General features: G+C 41.2%; 3 protein-coding genes across 8 annotated transcripts in view; 1 reads left to right on the top strand and 2 right to left on the bottom strand.

The window, feature by feature from the left end:
* The window catches only part of DNASE1L3 (deoxyribonuclease 1L3), a 31,852-nt gene extending 21,470 nt beyond the window's left edge, over nt 1-10,382 (top strand). For all 3 annotated transcript variants that reach the window (XM_075832381.1, XM_075832380.1, XM_075832382.1), the window contains 3 exons: nt 3,538-3,695; nt 9,393-9,489; nt 9,587-10,382. In XM_075832381.1, the coding sequence (XP_075688496.1) occupies nt 3,538-3,695; nt 9,393-9,489; nt 9,587-9,670 (339 nt within the window). In that variant the 3' untranslated portion in view covers nt 9,671-10,382. The remainder of the gene's footprint in view (nt 1-3,537; nt 3,696-9,392; nt 9,490-9,586) is intronic.
* Nucleotides 9,592-12,649, bottom strand: LOC142657361 (protein SPMIP1). Its single transcript, XM_075832384.1, has 2 exons — nt 12,133-12,649; nt 9,592-10,817 (listed from the first exon to the last, which is right to left on the bottom strand). The coding sequence occupies exons 1-2, from the start codon at nt 12,554-12,556 to the stop codon at nt 10,699-10,701; spliced, it is 543 nt and encodes a 180-aa protein (XP_075688499.1). The 5' UTR covers nt 12,557-12,649; the 3' UTR covers nt 9,592-10,698.
* A 3,681-nt stretch (nt 12,650-16,330) lies between these two features.
* FLNB (filamin B) overlaps nt 16,331-21,991 on the bottom strand; it is a 177,627-nt gene continuing 171,966 nt past the window's right edge. For all 4 annotated transcript variants that reach the window (XM_075833935.1, XM_075833937.1, XM_075833938.1 and 1 more), the window contains 4 exons: nt 21,788-21,964; nt 20,131-20,349; nt 19,035-19,238; nt 16,331-17,561 (listed from right to left, as the gene is read on the bottom strand). In XM_075833935.1, coding sequence (XP_075690050.1) covers nt 17,374-17,561; nt 19,035-19,238; nt 20,131-20,349; nt 21,788-21,964 — 788 coding nt within the window. In that variant the 3' untranslated portion in view covers nt 16,331-17,373. The remainder of the gene's footprint in view (nt 17,562-19,034; nt 19,239-20,130; nt 20,350-21,787; nt 21,965-21,991) is intronic.

Here is a 21,991-nt window from a genome sequence, read left to right as displayed (position 1 = left end):
GCTGGTAGTATTAGGCTGGGGAAGGCCAAAAACAGTGGCCCTTCCCACCCTTGTAATGCTGCCTGCTGCTGCTGTGTTGTATCTGGCTGGTTATGAAAATTGGGGGGGACCCGACATCGTTCTTTCCAATTATTTTTTAAATGACGTGGCGTCCCCCCCATTTTCATAACCAGCCAGATACAATAAAGCAGCAGCAGCCTAGCATCACCAGGGTAGGAAGGGCCACTGTATCTGGCCTTTCCCCTCCTGATAATACCAGCCTGCGGCCACCCCAGTGGCCGACCATCACTACAGATGGTCAGGTACTGGATCGTACCCGGCTCTTCCCAGCACCCCTGGTGGCGGTGGGTACCGGGGTAATAAAGGGGGTTAGTGTTAGCCTATGCACCGGCTAACACTAAGCCCTGCCTTAGCAATGGATGCTGTCAATCAGCCGGCGGCCATTACTAAGGCGGTAGTAATATAGTTTAAAAAAAACCACAAAGACATAGAAAAAATATTTTATTGAAATAAAAAAAAAAAACACAACCCTCATTAACCATTTTATTAATAAAAAAAAAAGCTGTCATCGAAGTAGTCCTGGAATCCGCCGTAGTCCAACGACCGAACCTGTAAGAAAACACACAAAAAATGATTAGTAACACATGTGGTAGGGTATGTGCACACACACTAATTACGTCCGGAATTGACGGACGTATTTCGGCCGCAAGTACCGGACCGAACACACTGCAGGGAGCCGGGCTCCTAGCATCATAGTTATGTACGACGCTAGGAGTCCCTGCCTCGCTGCCGGACAACTGTCCGGTACTGAAAACATGATTACAGTACAGGACAGTTGTCCCACAGCGAGGCAGGGACTCCTAGCGTCGTACATAAGTACGACGCTAGGAGCCCGGCTCCCTGCAGTGTGTTCGGTCCGGTACTTGCGGCCGAAATACATCCGTCACTTACGGACGTAATTAGTGTCTGTGCACATACCCTAAGGCTTAGATACAGGGCCCATGTGTGATACTGTCTGTGGGACCCTGTATCTAAGCCTACCACAAGGTAGGCTTAGATACAGGGTCCAGCAGACAGTAATCTTATACAGTATAAGATTACTGTGTGCTGGGGCCCTGTATCTAAACCTACAGTGTGGTAGGCTTAGATACAGGGCCCAGCAGACAGGATCACGCATGGGCCATGTATCTAAGCCTACCATGTGATTGGCTTAGATACAGGGCCCAGCAGACAGCATCACACAATCTGTGATCCTGTCTCATGGGCCCCCTAAGCCTGCTACATCGTAGGCTTAGGGGTTGTGCAGTCCCTAAACATTGATGGCCTATCCTCAGGATAGGCCATCAATAGCTGATGTGTCGCCCGGGACCCGCAAATCAGCTGTTTTGAAGGGGCCGCAGCACTCGTACGAGAGCTGCTTCCCCTTCATTTCACTACTCGCCCACACTGTGAATCGCCGAAACCGATTCACAGTGTGACCGGAATGAAGTGACAGGAATGAAGGGGAGCAGCTCTCGTACGAGTGCTGCGGCCCCTTCAAAACAGCTGATTGGCGGGTCCCAGGAGTCGGACCCCGCCAGTCAGGGCTATCTTACCTTCCTCTTCGGCCGCGGCGGGAGTTCTGTAGTCTCGATGCTGTGCGCGGCGGCATAGCGCTGTGACGTCATGCGCTGCGCACAGCGCCTGACGTCAGGACCTCCGCTGCGATCCGGAACCAGGAAGGTAAGTAAAGTATGTTACTATAGTAACAGGGGCCCGCGGCCCGAGTTACTATAGTAACTTTTTATTGATGTGGTGCGGGGGGCCGTGGGCCCCCCTGGCTTCGGGGCCCGGTCGCAATTGCGACCGCTGCGACCCCTATAGCTACGCCAGTGGTCCACGGGCCTCTGTCTCAGTCCTCAGCATCGCGCAGCTGAGAACTGAGTCGGCCAGCAGAGGAACGGGCCCCCTTCCCACGCGGGGCCCTTGTGCAGCTGCACCGGCTGCACATGCGGTATGTCCGCCCCTGGCTCTTAGATCCTCACGTGCAGGCCCCCTTGTGGACCCTTTCCCTTCAAAGCTTAGCCGTGTGTGCTGCAAACCTAAGATATTATCTCTAGCACTCTCTCCCAGCAGGGAGGAAGTAAGGGGCTGCACTAAGTCAAGTCTCTTCCTATGTAATGAACGGATGGATTGTGCAGCCTGCAAGTGAATGAAGCTAATAAACTTCAAAAAGCAGATTAGAAACAATGATTTACACAGTATAGTTGCCTATACTAAAATATTTTTTAGGTGGATCACTGGAGGTACACTTTATTTTTATTTCAAGGGTATTCCCATCTTGGACATTTATGACATATCTACAGGATAGGCCATAAATGTCCGATAGATTGGGGTTCGAACTATGGGATCCGAACCCATCTCTAGAACGTGGCCCCCTGACACCCCTGTCCTACCTTCTGCCGCTGGGTTTTCCAGGAAAAAGACAAGTGCGTTTTGTTAATCTGTTTCCCATAGTAGCCAATCGGCTGTTTCCAGAAAACCCTGCCACCTCGTCAGTCAGTGGCCGAAGCCCAGTGGCAGGAGGTAGGACGGGAGTCAGTGGGCCCTGTTCTAGAGATCAGTACAGGTTCCAGAGGAACACCCCTTTAAGAGATCTTATATTAAATATATATGCAGCATTGGGTTGTACTATTTTTTTCCTTTATTGTATTTACTGAGTTCTTACTTTATGTCCACTTTTACATGATGAAGGGTAGTTTTTGTCTCCATTGCTTTCACTTTGTCATTAACTTCCCATTAATAAAAGGGAAGTGTGCAAAAAGAATGGGGGAATTTTTGTGTATATTTCGGTATAAACATAAATAACAATGGGATAAAAGAAAGGGAGATTTCAAGATATTCTGTAGAATATAAATGATCATAGTGACAAATGCTGGTAAACAACTGTTTTTTTTTATATTTTGGGGAATATTTTCCCCCTTGCTAGCTAGAGATACCATCACAAGATTTTTGTTGTTTTTGGCTAAAGAAGTTCTTATATTTTCTATATTTTGACCCTTAAATGAAACAATAAACAATGAGGGGGATGTACTAAAACCTGTACAAAGAAAAAGTGGAGCAGTTGCCCCTGGAAACCAATCAGGTCACTTCTTACATCTTCCAAAATGTCTCAAAAAATTGAGGGGTAGAATCTGATTGGTTGTCATGGTCAACTTCTTTAAATATTCCTTTGCACCAGAGTTTCGATACATCTCCTCCAATAATTCTGTAAAAGTCATGATTTGAAATGATTTACTGATGCCTATGATTTACAGTTTCCTGACTTGCTTGTTCTCACAGTGAGAAATTTATGTAAATTTTTATGTATTTTTTAAGCCACTACCAGGAACGGAACCTAAACAGAACAAATATATAGAGGAGGGCCTTATAGATCTGCTCTCCTGAATCCAATTCTGGGTTTTTGCTTAAAAAATGCATGCAAAATCTGCCGCAAATCTGCACTGTGTGAACAAGACCTTATTATAAATATTTATCCTGGTGTCCTTGTCCTTATAGAACTTTATCTTTATGGGGGACTTTAACGCTGGCTGTAGTTATGTCCCCAAAAAGTATTGGAAGAACATTCGCCTCAGGACCAACGAGGAATTTGTTTGGCTGATTGAGGACAATGTCGATACAACAGTGAAAAGCAGCACCACATGTGCCTACGACAGGTAACACCTACTGATGAGAGTAGACAGAAATACACTCAAATGCAACAACGCCTACCATTATTAAAATAATGTATGGGATCACGTAAAGACATACATGGGATATACAATTATTTTATCCATACGTAAAAATCTGGAGAATACACAGTCCAGTCCCCATGGCAAATATATAAACAGGTAAACAGGACCACCTGCCATTTTAAGTCATCACACCCCATTATAATGAGAAAGTAGAGTTTGACACAACTGGTTCCCTACATCTACTTAACTCTTGTAGGAAAGATGGTGGCATGGCCCTCTATCTATTTTTCCCTCACTAGTTTGCTAAGGTAGCTGTCTCACTCAGCTCATAAGAGAGGGGATAGGCTAACCTTAGCTGCTCCCAGACGAGAGACCCACCCAAATATCTGAGAATCCTCTGGTGGGCGCAGGCTTTGATACAATAATAGGCCCCTAATACAACATATCCCTCAAAAGTCCTGCAGAAGACAATCTCAATTGGAGTTGACTTTGGAGCCAATTACTGACCACTAGGGTATATTTCTAAGGTGAAAATCCCTATAGGAAATAGACCCTAGTTTCAAGTGATTGGCTACAAAGTCAGCTCTAAATGGGGTTGTCTTCTGCTGCACCTTTGGGGACCAATATTGTGCCAGAACCCAGACTCTTAAGGTATGCTCACACGGCAGCGTCCATTATGGCTGAAATTACGGTGCTCTTTTCAGGAGAAAACAGCACCGTAATTTCAGCCGTAATGGCATGTGCAGGCATCTTTCGCTGCGTCCATTACGGATGTAATTGGAGCTGTTTTTCCATGGAGTCCATGGAAAATGGCTCCATTTACGTCTGAAGAAGTGACAGGCACTCCTTTGACGCGGGCGTCTTTTTTACGCGCCGCGTTTTGACAGCGGCGCGTAACAAAAATGACCGTCGGCACAGAACATCGTAAGACCCATTCAAATGAATGGGCAGATGTTTGCCGACGCTTTTGAGCCGCATTTTCGTACGTAATTCGGGGCTAAAATGCCCGAATTACGTCCGTAAATAGTGTGTGTGAACCCAGCCTAAGTTGCAATTCATGTCATTTGCAGCTATTAGGAAAAATGTAAGGAACCCGGATAACCGGAGGATTCTCTGATGGGCCACTCCTACTCTGTCTATGGCAGCCTTGTAGTAAAAAAAAAAGCTAAATAAATCAATTAATTTGGACTCTGTCACCACATTATAAGTGGCCTATATTGTACATGATGTGATCGGCGCTGTTATGTAGATTATAGCAGTGTTTTTTATTTAGAAAAACAATAATTTTTGACGGAGTTCTGACCTATATTAGCTTTATGCTAATGAGTTTCTTAATAACCGACTGGGCGTGTTTTACTTTTTGACCAAGTGGGCGTTGTGACCAATCAGCGTCATGCACTTCTCCCCATTCATTTACACAGCAGCATCGTGTTCTTACTAGAACACGATGTGCAGCCACATACACACACACACAGTAATGTTAATCAAGTGTCCTGACAATGAATAGACATTGGCTCCAGCCGGGATCTCGCTGTGCTGTGCTGTAGTCTCACACAGACGCTACAGAAGTATCAGGATTCTGAATACACATCACGTCCTGGCTGGAGGTAATGTATATTCATTGTCAGGACACTGCAGTAATGTTATAGTGTGTTTATGTGGCTGCACATAGCGATATAGCTATATCGCTATGTGCTGTGTAAATGAATGGGGAGAAGTGTATGACGCTGATTGGTCACTGATTGTTTTACTTTTTGAAAAAACACGCCCAGTTGTCCATTTAGAAAGTAATTAGCATAAAGCTAAAATTGGTCATAACTCCGTCAAAAATTATTGTTTTTCTAAATAAAAAAACTGCTGTAATCTACATTACAGCGCCGATCACATTATGTACAAGATAGGCCACTTATAATGTGGTGACAGAGCCTCTTTAGGCTATGCTCAACATAATTTCAAAGTTAGAATTTTGGAATGTTCCAAGCCCTTTAGAAGGGAAGGTCTATGAATGAGTCGTATCACATTATCATTATATCAATCAGCCAGTGTGTGTTTCAGATTTAAAGAATCCCATATTCATCCACATTGGGAGAGAAGTTTCATGAGCCTATACAGTGATTATGATATTTTAGGTGTTTGTAGTGTTCCATGTTTCATTAAATACAGTTGCATTTTTTAATGACCATGCTATAACCCAGTGGCGTAATTAGAGTCCTATGGGAGCCAGGACAAATTTTGAACCTGGACCTCCCCCACCTGCTTGCTGCTCGGATGCATGGGCCCCAGTGGCGTTGCAAGTCACAAAGACAACATAGGTATAAAACAATTTTCTATGTATGATAATATATCTCTAAATTATACAGTCATAAAGTTACCACATAATACCACTATTCACTGACAAAATATTACAATACGGGTACTAAAAAAACAAACGTATACCAAGGCCATTATTACCAATGATACCTCTATATGAGGGACAAACAGCTACACCATGACCACATGTTGCTACTACATAGTGACTGAATAATATCATCATACTGTTACTGAATAATCCCTCCACACCATGACCCCATAGTGACTGAATAATACCCCCAAACTGTTACTGAATAATACCGCCACACCATAACCACATAGTGACTAAAACCACCATACTGTTACAGACTACTACTTCCACATCATAAACACACATTACCACCACATAGTGATTGAATAATACCACCATACTGTAACTGAATAATACCTCCACATCATGACCACATATTACCACCACATAGTGATTGAATAATACCACCATACTGTAACTGATTAATATCTCCACATCATGACCACATATTACCACCACATAGGGATTGAATACCACCATACTGTTACTGAATAGTACTTCCACACCATAACCACATATCACCACCACATAGTGACTGAGTAATAACACCACATATTACCACCACATAGTGATTGTATAATACCACCAAACTGTTGCTGAATATCACCGCCACACCATGACCACATATTAGTACCACATATTGACTGAATAATATCACCATACTGTTAATGAATAATACCTCCACATCATGACCACATATTACCACCACATAGTGACAGAATAATACCACCATACTGTTACAGACTAATACTTCCACATCATAACCACATATTACCACCACATAGTGACTGAGTAATTCCACCACAGCATGACCAAATATTACCACCACATAGTGACTGAATAATACCACCATATGGTTACTGAATATTACTGCCACACCACGATCACATATTACCACCACATATTGACTAAATAATACCACCATACTGTTACCGAATAATACCGCCACACCATGACCCCATATTACTACTACATAGTGACTAAATAATACCACCATATGGTTACTGAATAATTCCTCCACATCATGACCACATATTACCGCCACATAGTGACTGAATAATACCACCACACCATGACCACATATTACTACCGCATAGTGACTGAATAATACCACTATACTGTTATGGACCACATATTACCAGCACATAGTGATTAAATAATACCTCCATACTGTTGCTAATTAATACCTACACAACATGACCACATATTCCCACCACATAGTGATTAAATACCACCATACTGTTACTGAATAATACAGCCACACCATAAACACATATTACTACCACATATTGACAAAATAATACCACCATACTGTTACCGAATAATACCGCCACACCATGACCCCATATTACTACTACATAGTGACTAAATAATGCCACCATATGGTTACTGAATAATTCCTCCACATCATGACCACATATTACCACCACATAGTGACTGAGTAATACCACCACAGCATGACCAAATATTACCACCACTTAGTGACTGAATAATACCACCATACGGTTACTGAATATTACTGCCACACCACGATCACATATTACCACCACATATTGACTAAATAATACCACCATACTGTTACTGAATAATACCGCCACACCATGACCCCATATTACTACTACATAGTGACTAAATAATAACACCATATGGTTACTGAATAATACCGCCACACCATGACTACATATTACTACCACATAGTGACTGAATAATACCACTATACTGTTATGGACCACATATTACCACCACATAGTGATTAAATAATACCACCATACTGTTGCTAAATAATACCTCCACATCATGACCACATATTACCACCACATAGTGACTAAATACCACCATACTGTTACTGAATAATACAGCCACACCATAAACACATATTACTACCACATAGTGACTGAATAATACCACAATCCTCTTACTAAAAAATACCTCCACACTATGATCACTTATTACCACCACACTGTTACTGAATATTACCGCCACACCATGACCACATATTACTAGCACATATTGACTAAATAATACCCCCATATTGTTACTGAATAATACCTCCACACCATGGCCACATATTTCCACCACATAGCGACTGATTAATACCACCATACTGTTACTGAATAATACTTCCACGTCATAATCACATATTACTACCATATAGTTACTAAAAAAATACCTCCACACCATGATCACATATTACTACCACATACAGTAGTGACTGAATAATACCACCATACTCTTTCTGAATAAAATTGCCACACCATGGGCACATATTATTATCACAGTGACTGAATAATACCTGCTTACTATTGCTAAATATAAAAAACACTATACAAAGACCAATATTACCATTATACAGTGACCATATAGTGTTAGATACCAGTTCTATGCAGGAGCTCTGTATACCATATAAGTGATTACAGTACAGTTATATTCAGTGACTCACAAGTGATGCCTTCTCAAATTGCCTTCTCTTAATTCTGCCCAGACCTCCATGACGACTTCTTCCAGCCACGACTTGTCTCTGCAAAATCTACGGATCGGACATCTCGGACTCCTTGATTTTCCAGCATTATTCACACCTATTCCCAAACAGTACTAGTGTCCTTTAGGCCCCACACTGAAATAATTCTCCTCTGTGCCCCATTCTGAAATAGTCCTCTTTTGTGCGCCCATATAGAAGTTCTTCTATTTTGTGCCCCCTATAGTAGTTATGTGACCCAATATAGTAGTTAGGTGCTCCCATATAGCAAATAGGTTCCCGTTCCCCCATATAGTAGTTTGGAACACCCGTAAAGTAGTTAGGTGCCCCATATAGTATACAGGTGCCCCCATAAAGTGGTTAGTACACACCTCCATGAATAGTGCCCCTTTTGCGCCGATAAAATAAAAAAGTTAATGCACCTAACCCCATTGCCACAACGAGCTGCTGCGTCTTCGGCCTGCTGCCGGTGCAGGAGGGGAGATGCAATGACTTCATCATGCTGCTTGTGCCGGGACATCAGGCTGACATCCTCAGCATCATATTCAGCTGCTAGCAGGCCACGGGCCTAAAATAGTTTTTTTATTACCTCTGGTAAGTCACGGACTAAGAGCTAAGGGAAGCCAGGGGCTGGCGGGTCCACTACCCCTCTCGGCCAGGTTTAGTTTGCATCCTCTGTAATGACCTATGCCAAGGTCACATTGTGTAGGTAGTGTCCTATGCCTGTATAAAGTACAATAGAATTCTACAATAGCTACAATTTCCAGCGACCAGGTAATTTTGGGTAAAGTTGACTCTTTGTAACCAAATTTTTGACTGTCAGGATCGTTCTTCGTGGCAAGAAGCTAATCAACTCCGTAGTGCCAGGGTCTGCGACGGTGTTTGATTTCATGAATGCCTATGGATTAACAGAAGCACAGGTAAGTGGATCACCATCGCTCTGACAGGATTTATTAAGGATTTTATGTGAATAATGTATGAAATTACAAATTAAATGTATCTTTGTTGAATCTTTAGGCTTTGGAAATAAGTGATCACTACCCTGTGGAGTTTCAGCTGACCCAAATGCGTAAAATGAAGCCTTCCTTAACTTCAAGATGAGAAACAAGAGATGGGACCATATATATTTTTGGCTTTTTTATGGTTTTCCTGCTAATGATGTCGTTAATACGCACTGAACTGATAAACTACATTCTCATAAAAATAATGTTTAGCAAAAAAGTGACTAACAAATACATTTATGCAATGAGGCTTTAAATTGGAATTCCCAACACAATAAGCACAGGGCACAAACACGATGTGAAGGGGCCTTACGTGCCGATTTAGCCGTGGATTACGCCCTGTGCATTGCAATGGGTAAAATCCATAGTAAACCTATAAGAAATCTGTGCTGATTTTTTCCACTGCATGTGAATGGGTTTTTAAGGAACTCCATTTACATGCATTGTACTGAACATTGTTGCAGATTTTGCAGCTCGTGAACATACCCTTGAATGTTCCAGCATGCAGCTTTCATTTGCTTATTTCCCGTGTAAGGTAACAAGCTATTAATAAATCCTGTTGACTTCAGAAATCATATACAGTAGCTTCCAAATACAATGTAGAAAGGTGTGCTATGTGCAATGCCAAATCTTCTGTTCAGACGGACCTGGTTCTGTGGAACCTGTTTAACTATAGCCTGTAGATAATCCACGCTGCGTTTCTACTGCCTAGTAACCGCTCAAATGAACAAGCAGCTCCTAACATGTTATTATTTGCTGACTAAGGACAAGCCAATATATACACGAATGTTAATTATAGTGTCACGTAACACTCTGCCTTTTATTGTCTGAGTATTCATTTCAAGCAATGAAAAGATCAGAAGAATGCCGAAAAAATGCGAACTAGAAATAGGCCAGTTTCAGACGGCCATAATATGGCCCCATTTTATCGTCCATACTGCGGCCACAATAACCGGACTCCCCAAGAGTTCTACTGAACCAAATAGATTGCCATAGAACTCTAATCAGAGCTCAGGTCAGTAGAACTATGTGGGGTCCGACTCTCGCAGCTGTAATACAGACTCTAATGTGCGCCCCTATTAAAGTCATCTGAAGCCAAACAGAAAACAAGAACTTGTAATAGGAATGTCACAGCATCCGGTCACTGCTGGCTGGCACAGAAAGGATTCCATTCCTGCTGTAGAATGTATCTTTCACAATTCGGGATCTTCCGTGGATTGGAGATTTGAATTCATTCACTACATCACCTGAAATGGAAATAATGGTCTGAGCATTGCACGGAATTTCACCTTACATAACGCTATAGACATTCTGCACCTGTATCCTGTGGTATGGATCCTGACTAAAGTGCCAATTATCCCATTGAGATATCTGTACCTCTGTGAGAAATGGTACAGTTTTTATTTTTTACACAGAGTCTGGATTCTACCATATAAAAAATTACCATGGAATGCTCCATCGACTGCTGTCTGGATACCAATTTCCCCCCATAGAAGTCAATTTAAACCACTGGGCAGGTGCTACTTTTCCTCCCTAAACTACAGGTGCAAAAACATCTGTTTTCATATAGACCTCATCCTGAACAAAACCGAATAAATCCAACACCTCCACTAAACATCATACAGAAACATACAGAAAAATCATTAGGGCATATGGCCGTCATAGCTGTGGGTCCTCAGCTGTGATCCCCTCTACCTTAGTTGCTGCAAACAGCAAGTTGCTCTGGCGACCTGGTCCATCGGTGAATTGCATGGATGCCCATTCACTTAAACGTCCATGTCTCCAATAATCTCCTATTATGAGACTGTATTCCCCCATATAAGACAGTGGGGTTGTACTACATACCTATATCTTAGCCTCCGTTGTCTTATATGAGTAGGTTGCGGTCTGCTGTCTAGTTGTAACCGTCACATATAAAAAGCAGGTGGATCTCTTGATTCATGGGCCTAGGACACCTCCATGGATGTATTTACTAAATACAAATGCAGGGGCGTAGCTAGGGGGTACCCATAAGACCCTTTGCCCCGAGGCTAGGAGACAGAGGTGGCATCAACAAGCCAGTGTATTAAGGTACAAGGCTAGTGTAATGAACTTATGCAAAAGATTTACATCCTTTCAAGGGCTTTCCGATAAAAGCTTGGAAGTGAAGTGGACCCTGAATTAAAGAGGCTCCGTCCCCATATTATAAGTGGCCTATATTGTTCATAATGTGATCGGCGCTGTAATGTAGATTACAGCAGTGTTTTTCATTTATAAAAACAATCACTTTTGACGGAGTTGTGACCTATATTAGCTTTATGCTAATGACTTTCTTATTGGACAACTGGGCGTGTTTTACTTTGCCAAAACACGCCCAGTTGTCCATTAAGAAAGTAATTAGCATAAAGCTAAAATTGGTCATAACTTCGTCAAAAATGATCTTTTTTCTAAATAAAAAACACAGCCGTAATCTACATTACAGCACCGATCACATTATGTACAAGATAGGGCACTTATAATGTGGTGACAGAGCCTCTTTAATATATGTAGCGCTCTCATCTGTCTTTATAGAAGTCCTCTTACCTAGCCTCCAGCCATAATCCCAGGAGGACAATATTGGGTGTGGATACTTCTCTTCTGGACCCGACTGCTTTCTCACTTTCAGATACAAGGACCTTCCTTTGCCCTCCTTAGAGAAACCATCATAAAGCACACGGGAGGTGTGAGGTGTGACGGGCCGCATTTCAGCCAAGTTCAGTATATCTAACTGGTCATGGTCATTTTCTACAGTCCTGCTCACCAAGGATGGAGGTGACTTAATCAGAGGCGGAAGACTGATCACAGCCTTAGGAATGAACACCTCTCTTCTCTTCCTGGTGGTCTCCAGTTGGGGATGTCTTGGGTGCTCTTTGCTATGATTGATCTTCCAGGTCATCCGGGTTAAAGTCTCCTTCTCAATAAGTTCCTTCCAGGAGTTTTGGTTCCTGGTTGTCAGCAGGTCTCTCATGTTGAGGGGAGCGAATTATGTAATCAGGTTCTTACTGGGGGATGTGGAGGAGATCCAAGAAGAGGAGGACACCAGCAGCCAGGCCTGGGAAATGTGATCAGTAACTGAGTCAGAGTTTACAGACATCTCCAGGGTGACCGCTTTGTGGAGGGACTGGGCAGGGAGGGGTTGTGTGAACAAGCACTAAACACGACAACTCAAAAGACAAGACATGAATAAATAAAGAGGCAGAATAACACTCCAGAGAAGTACTTCAAATACTAATGAAATAAACTTATCAGACAGGAACACGTGTATTCAATTACAAGCTAGGTTTCATTTTTTGTAAATGTGTTTAATATTTTAATTTTTGCTAGTTCTTTTTATCATATTATTAGCACAAAAAAAAGGACATACAAGAATAGATTTAATGCAAGTAAATTGAAATTCTATGCCGTACTGCACAATATGCTTAGTTCAAGTTTGTAATATACGTTGGGGGAGATATATTAAAACTGGTGCAAATGAAAAGGAGAGCTGTTGGCCATAGCAACAAGTCGACCACTCCTTTTACAGATGAAAGCTGCAATCTAATTGGTTGCTATGGGAAATTGCTCCACTTTTCTCTGCATCAGTTGATAAATATCCCCCACTTAGTCACGTAGTTTAAATAGAAAAAAGTAAAACAAGCAATTGCATTACAGTGGCTTGTGAAGACATATACCTCCATATAGTGGCGTATACGGCCACGGTGGCTGCATTGCTTGGATCATTAGTACTATGGCTGCAGGAGGCAGAGCGGTTTCCTCACATATCACCTTATGTTTTGTAAATAAGTGTTCCATACATCTAATCTGATAAGGAGTGAGCATGAAGTAACAGAACTGTAGAGTACCTTCAAATCAGGCTCTGTTCACATTTGCAGGTTTTGGGTTTCGTTCAGGGATCCAGTTATGTTTTTAGTCACTTTTGACAGCAAGAACAGTGAAGAATCTATTGTTAGCTTTGTCGTAAAAATTAAAAAAAAAATCTTTACAGTACCCCGATTAGAAGTCAAAGTGGTCTGTTTAGATCTGTTCTATGACTGAATTGGCACAGTGTTATTGGCTTCTGTTTAGAACATAAACCACAACGCAAACGTGACTAGTCTTACAAATAAAAAATTATGCAAAAAAATGTAACATCTAAAAAAAAAAGTCAAGAAATGTGGTTAATTGTTTACCAATGCCATATAGGAGATGGCAGACCGAAGGGCCTTCTTTATTGACACCAATTGGCACCCCCCACGATTACATCACAGGGGTGCCGAGGGGGAGCCACCTCCCTTTGTCTCTCCGATCAGATGCCATGGTCGCTATTGACAGCAGCATCCAAGGGGTTAAAGGGATCAAAGTTCTCTCCAAGCACAGCTGCTGTAGCGGTGTGTTAATTGTATAATTGATGGTGCGAGCACAGCATCTGTGCCCGCACTATACATTTACGGCTCTTGCCGCTAACTACATAGCGTCAGTGCCGTAAATGCATGGTGCATGTCGCCAATAGATTAGAATCAGTCTCAATTCATATCAAGCCATTATGAAAGGCCTTAGGCTCAATTCATAGGTGGTTTGTGGTGCACTGTATACACTGGAAAAATAGTCTGACATTCGCCAACGTACCTATAGACTTTAATGGCTAAGCGTATGTGTAAAGGTTTGCCCAGGATACATCGGGATCCCACCGTCCTAACCATATTAAAAAACGGAGTAGACTACACTTTCAATGCACCCACAGTACACCTTTACTTTGTGAATTTTGCCTTAGTGGTTGAAAAGTTGCCCTTTTTATGTATTTTGATTGCGGATTTAGTAGAGAGAAGCTGCTCATCTGGATATTCCCAGCTTGACACTACTTTGTTGCCTTGAATTTTCTTTTGGAGGCCTACCTCACCTTTTGTACCTTTGTAAAATACAGTAATCATTAAGTAACATTAAAAAGATCTGACTTTCATAATAAATAGGATTTGTTCACCTAGTTCAAACTACTGGCTCCTTGTTATGCCATTTAATAGGTTTACAGGCAAAGCTTATGCCCGGTGTCCAAAAGAGGGACAGGCATGCCTTCTTTTTTAGCACCAGATTATGGACCATTTTATTTTACAAAACATTGTCAGCTTTCCTTTGCCATAAACTGTGAGAGAACTTGTGAGCCTAAATGGTTAATGCCAGACACAGAATAATGGCAATGTCAACAATGTACACTCTATAGCACTTGCTAGTCAATGTCCTTTACACACTGGGGCACAACCTGGCTTAGACACAGTGTACCCTTCCATAATACTAATATGGGAATCTCAGATTTTCACTGGAGTCTCCTTTTAAATTGTCTTTTGTGTAAAGCAAATTACACGTACAACCAAAACCATAACATTTTAATATGATGGATCATGCTTCTACTGCATATACATAGATTTATATTAGTTCAATAGCCCAACACAAACATACAACCACGAGTTTTGCATTAGATACTAAACAATTTATTCCAGTTTATTGGTTTCTCTGGGGTTTACAAAGTAGTGAGTTTCACAGTGAGACACAATGCACAGTAAAAAGCTTCAGATATCTAGTTCTGGTTGATAGTGTTTAAAAAGTAGTGTTTTAAAAACATACAGAATTTTCTAGAAAATTTTATTACAAGGAGACATTTTGCTATAAAGATATTTTACATAGAAAACAAAACGCTATTTTTTTGTTGGAAAAATTATTTTTTGTAATACCTAAAACTTCCCATTAAAATATTACTATATGATGTTCTGGTTTATGGCTACATGAATAAAGAAATTTAGGAACCGCCATGGGTTTCTACATCATGCATGCACCTGGTTAACCTGGTTTTTATTTCCATTTTTACAAATAATTGGTAATCGCAGCCAATTCATAGGTAGAATATTTATATTACAACTAGTGTTTTTGATATTGGTTAGAGATCAGTTTAACACAGTTTTCTGCACTTTTCACTCAACAAAATGGTTTATAGTACAGCCTATTGATCTATACCACTCAGGCAGTGGCAATACAAATGTCATTATAATGTGATCATATCCGATATACAATAAAGGTTGATTCTTTATCCCAGAAATCTCCATATGAAATAAGCCATGTAGAAGAAATTGATCAATACAACTTGTCAATCATTATGATCAATAATATTAGAAAACAAAATAAATCAAGCGCTATGAGTGATAGGATATTAATGTAATGAAAGGGTTTGAGGAGACTAACTTTTATTGATGCCATTTATTTCATTCATTGGGCACTTTTACATGGCAGTATTTCATTCTATCTTAAGTCCATATATTGCTTCACAAAAATAGAAGTGGATCCGATCAGAAGAAAGTAGAACAACATGTAAGAACGTTTTGCCTACTTTCATATAATGGGATCTGTTCATATTATTGGCAAGCAATATATGGACCTATATGAATGTTCCCATAATGCCTTTCACCTGAATCAGATTTGTATGCAGGAGGCCTGTACGTCAGCATATGGATTCCCTACGGCTACAGAGCCCTAGCCACTCTGTCACGCCATATGTTGCCACTCACGGCACCATATTATTTAGGGGTATATTTTTCCGAGAAGCAGTACAGCATCCACTAGAGTATGCGACATATGAAATCCGAGGCATATGGAGGTACAATATGGTCCCAAAGACTTCTATGGCAGCCGTATTACGTCACTGTACAACTAAGAGCTTTTACGGAGCCGTAATATATCCATGTGCATGAGTGCTCAGTAACCGCTGTTTCTTTTATTTTAGAAAGAGACAGAATAAATTGCGAACTTTAGCCCAAAAAACTAAAGAACAAAAATATACATTCCCCTAAAATGCAAACAGCAGAGATTAATCTGGAATATAATTTAGTGTTACTGAGAAACTTCATTTATGTCAGTGGTAAATGTGAGATTTTAAATAACTTTTTACTGCTCATCCCAAATGACTGAACAGTGAGCAACAGGTGCTAATATAGAAAGTACCAGACTTCTCACTACTTTCCCAGACCAAACTAAATGGACATTAGACTGAGGACTACAAGTTGGGATAATCAGTAGTTCCATTACACATCTAATACACATTCCAGTTTATTTCATATTGATCCTTAAAACAATGTACTGTAATTGGTCCCCTTTCTAAACGATTATTCAAATGTACCAGGAAAAAGTAGGGCTGTGTTCACACGTTCAGAATTTGCCTATTGCAAATCCAGATGGTATTGTACAAAGAATCTGTGGCAGAAATCTGAGACGTTATTTTTGTGGCAGATGTGTCAGAGGATCCGCACTAGGATTAGCCCCATTGTCATTCAATGTGGCTAATCTGCGTCTTTTCCATGTCGAATTCGCGAGAATAATGTATAGGCTTATTATTCTTGTGGATCAATTTTTTTCTAGGGAGCAGAAAAAAATCTGCGCTGATTTTTTCTCAGCATGTAAATGGGATATAAAAATACCCCTTTCACTTGTATTGGCTGTGGAAATTTAGCAGATTTGATGAGGATTTAAATCCTCATCAAATCCTGAACGTGTGAACATAGCCTTATTCTACTTGGTATCCGAGGAGTTAAACAATATCAACAAGTATAAATAAGCCCTTCCAGCAGTAGAGATTTGCTATTAAATTACCAAATGGACACCTAAAACATACATAAAAATTCTTAATCCCCTAGTATAAAAAAAGCCACATATAAAATTACAAGAAAAGTTTTTCCAATTCAGACAATCTGTAGATGTCAGCTCCATGTGATCAAATAATAAAGATCTTTCTTTTTGCCGAATCCTGATTGGATGGTTCTATACATTTTATGGGACGGTGACATGAAAGGGGCTGCCAGGGATATGTTCCTCTCCCCATTTTACCACCAGAGTGTAATCTCCTTTCTCCTTGACGTGGTAAGTGACATTATATTGCTTATTGCCAAGATGTTTTACTGATACTTCCTCACAAGGTATTGTGGGTCCATGTACACCAACTAGTAACATGTTAGAACCTGGATAGAAAAAAAGGTAAAGATCAAGTTTAGGTTCAGATTGGGAAAATAATTGTAATGCAAGTCATTTCTATGATGCTATGTTGGGAAAATCCGTAGTTTGCATGAATACCATTTTGAAAAAGTTTGTGATCCTCATCAACCGCCCTGCTTTCACCACTCTGGTACCCACTGGCTTTCTCAAATCAATGAACCTTCCAAAGCCATACTTCAGATTTGCAGCAAATGAATCCTCAGCAGGTCCGCATCAAAATCTGCATCATAGCAAGCATGCAGATTTTGCCGCAGATTTAAGCCTTTGCGATGCAATGTAGGTCAAATCTACGGGAAATCCAAGCAGATTTTTTTCTGTGCATGGGTCATTGTAAATTCTCATTCATGTGCGCAATGCTGTACTTTTGTAAGAGGAGGTTCTGAATGAATCACAGATTTAACAGGTTTAGTAAATTCACAAAGTATGACTTTACAATGCTGGCACGTCACGTAATTTGTTTCTTTTCAGTGCGCTCCTTAGTGGTGTACACCTAAGATCCCACCAATTTGAGTTGCGCCGAAGTGATTGTTGGCTCTTAGCGCACCCTGCGGGTCTCTGAGTGGTCACTCTGCCACCACCTACCCCACCTGTGTGCCCTCAAGAGTTTGTACCACTCATTTATTATTCGGAAGCCCGGAATCTCATTGGGTCCTTGTGGCCGGTACACCATTATCTTCGAAGGATCCTGACTACCCTCGGCTGCAGACGTACAGCATTCACAAAGTATGATACACTGTACAACAAGGAGTACGGTCCCCAAGCCATGAAGTGGCAAACACAGTTCTTAGTCCAAGTCATTTTTAATAGGGGTACCCAACCGCTCTGAACAACCTGAAGCAACATTATAACTTGAGCTTCACACGAGATGCTTGCCATGGTTTTACACTTCACAGGATAATAGGACTGAGCCTTTTATTTAAACTTCGCTCTTATCCACCAGGAGGAAGAGGAATGTTACTAGATAATTCTCTATGGCCCCACTAGCACACTATCTGTAGAATTGGAGAGGGTTGTCCTTGCAGTCTATATGGCCCAGTTCTCCCTAGGGCAACCACTCTCAATCTGCCCTAACACTTCCTAATCCAAAAAGTCTAATTTAGTCTTAATCTCCAACCCATTCTGCGCACACGTTGGGTCAGGATCTCTTCCTTTCCAGTGTGAGGCAGAACCGTTGTCATGGCGCTCGCCGCGACTGAGCGCTGGTGCCATGACAACAGTCACGGCTAGAGCTTGGCAACTAACGCTCCCAATGCACTGGCTGCCGCCTCAACAAGCCCCCAACTTACATATAATATAGGGCTCGTCCAAGGAACACCACTTACCAGGTAGAACTCAGAAATTTGAAGCAGCCGTTTCACCCCCTTGCACCTTTGCTGTGAATTGCATAAGGGATGAAGATATGGGGATTCCAAATGTTAAAAATATGTCTGAAATCTCACCTGCTTTACTGCAGTCTACAGCGAAGTTGCTCTTCTGTCCCAAGTATGCTTTTGATAGACCTGCTCCTTTTGATGTGACTTTGCTGACATCTGAAGCAAACCTGGGCAGTGCACTATATACGGTCTCTGTTGATGCGCGAGTCACAGACTGTACTATTATAGAGGATGTCTCACTGACACCGCCGACGCTGACAAGTCGCTGACCTAGGGAATAGAGATGGAAAGATACAAACAATTAGAACAGGACAGAAGTCCAACATAAAAGCTTAGTGTCTGTATTGCAAAGATTGGCATTCCTCTGTTAAAACTACATGGCACAAAGTACAGGTCACAATCTTATTGGCAGTTCTGGTTAGACTGTTATATTGGGATTCTATATTCTGACATTACTGCAACATATAACATGTGTTAACACTTTTTAGAACGAGATTCTTGTTCTGTTTTACCTTTCTGAAGGGAAATACTTTCCATCTCCTTCCCCTCATGCCATAAAGGGGGTAACTGTCCTAAATAACAAATGTATTCAAAGCACTATTACAGGAAGTGTGGGCACATTTTTAGTGAAACAGCTGAATCATACCTACCAAAATTTGGATCCCCATTCGCAGGACATGACCCCTGGAAAACCCACAAAACATCACATAAGCCCTACTCCTTTGAGGCCCATTTAATAGGGCAATCCCTTAAAAAATTGGATGGTTACAAGGCATGGCTAACTACAAAATGTACTACTCCAGCTTATAAACCACAAACCCACTTGAAATCGATGCATGGTAGCAAATCCGTCAACCAAGGCCATTGAATCAGCTACAATTTGCACCTTTCAAAAACTTTGACGTCTGCAATTTACATACAGAATAAATTTGCCTAAAATGTTTAGTCCCTGTGCATTTCTTATCCTGTACTGAACCTGTGTCAAGTGATGCGTCTGTTGACAAGTTTGTCAATGGTTCCCAGCAGAACGATGAATACAGCTCTGGGCTATAAAATAGGCTGTAACTCAGCGTCATATATATATATATATATATATATATATATATATATGGTACTATATACCGTAGAGGGTGCAAACCAGGTCTCAACGCAGTATAATCACCTGTTACTTTAGCTTTGAATGGACTTCCGAGGATGTGATTGGGACCTCCATATTTGACGCCAATGGTGTAATTTCCTGGCGCCATTGGAGTATAGAGCACTCTATATCCTTCTGGACACTCTTTACATTCCATGGTCACCTTTGAGGGACCTTCGATGGTGACAGACAGCGCCCCAGGTCCTGCTTTAGTCGTGTTGATCGTGAATTCAGACTGTTTACCTGCCAAGAAAAGATGTTTTTAATGTTAGCAGACAACTTGTGGTTTACATAATATTCTGGATGAAGTATCAAAATCTATGTAATATGAGAAAAAGATGCAGGTGGCAAATATAAAAGGTATAACTTTTTAAAGTGATATTCCTCCTTTGGAGACAATGAAATTATATTAGGCAATGATAGAAGTAGCAATTCACTAATATAAAGTAATTTTTAAAATTGATCCCTGTTCAAGTGGGAGCAATCCGATAATCTGGCAGGAGTGTACACCACGGTCCTTTAGGTCCTATCAGCAGAATACAGATGTTTATGACAACTAGTTTATAGATTTACTGGTAATTGAGGCTGGCATGATGCCTGTCAGTACATGACAGACTCGCAATAAAAGGTTTTTTACTTACGGTGCTATACTGAAAGGTTGTTGCGGTTATTAGTATTGTCTCATCTTGACAAACCACCTTTTTAAATGAAGCCTGGTGATCAGATATTAGAAGATCAGATAATCAGTTGGACCCAGCCATACAGTTGTTAGCGGCTCTTTCCTCTGTCTTAGAAGGGGTGTCAAGTAGAGGACCCCTTCAATGTTCATATGTTCTATAAGGGCATATATGCAGGGGTTGTCTTAAAACAACCCCTTTAAAAATAGCCATAATGTCTTCATTTTTAATTAAAACGTAGGCACAAAAATATTTGCAAATGAAGCCAAATACCTGTATTACCTATAATATTGTTTTATGACCTGGACCCATCACAGAGGCAGAATGGTTAGTTTTTAAGTGCAATGTATGAATAGCGCACATCTGCTTTGTAATAACGAGCATTGTTGAAGGGCACAAAAACAAAGCACAGGAATAAACACACTGCAAGGCTTATCAGACCGGCGCAGGCTGACAGCATGGCGACTGCACCATTTCCGGACCATCAAACTGTCAACATATCTATCCTCAGCCAGAAAGCCGTGTGTCTGCTCAGAGCCGACATCTTACTAGGTTTACATGATGAGCATTGTGAAGAGACATCGAATAGAAAGAAAATCTAGTGAAAAAGGGCAATTACACAAAATGTACTAAAGACTTCAAACATTTGTCAATGAACACAACCCTACTTGCATAATAGAATAGTAACTGGAACGCATAAGGGCTTATCGGACCCTTCAAGTATACTTATTTTTGGGAGGTACACTTCCGATTTTGATCAGTCCATACCATTCAAATTAAGTTGTGCCACTCCGGGGGCATTTAAGGGTGTATAACAAGTGATAAATTTAATAGATAGAGGTGAAAAACCTGCTGCCAGACAACTCTTGAAATCCAAAAGTGACATTTCTTCTTCCCCCCACTCCCCCCGTACATCTGCAGTCAGGAGGCTGCCATACACATTAGCTCTTCGGCAATGGAATAGTTTAGACAGCAATGATAACGTCTTTATAGTGCTCACATACCTGTAATTCCTCTTTCCAGTCCAGCACCATAAGCCGTCACAAGAGCTGGGTCACCCTCCTGTCCTGGTTCACCCACTCGCACCTTGAAGGGGCTGCCAGGGACATGACTTCCATTGAACTTGACATCAATGATGTGTATGCCATTCTCCCGGGGAATAAACCGCACTGCGTACTTATCTGCAGAAACAAAACATTTGATCAGAG

The sequence above is a fragment of the Rhinoderma darwinii genome, chromosome 7 (genome assembly GCF_050947455.1).
Source record: "Rhinoderma darwinii isolate aRhiDar2 chromosome 7, aRhiDar2.hap1, whole genome shotgun sequence".
NCBI lineage: Eukaryota > Metazoa > Chordata > Amphibia > Anura > Rhinodermatidae > Rhinoderma > Rhinoderma darwinii.
Note: the sequence above shows the minus strand (reverse complement) of the source record. Positions and strands in the feature narration are given on the sequence as shown.

Excerpts from the sequence above, each read along its gene's own strand:
- LOC142657361 (XM_075832384.1), bottom strand. The coding sequence starts at position 12,556 with ATGAGAGACCTGCTGACAACCAGGAACCAAAACTCCTGGAAGGAACTT. Across the intron at positions 10,818-12,132 it reads GGATTATGGCTGGAGGCTAG|GTGATGTAGTGAATGAATTC; the intron begins GTAAGAGGACTT and ends TTTCCATTTCAG.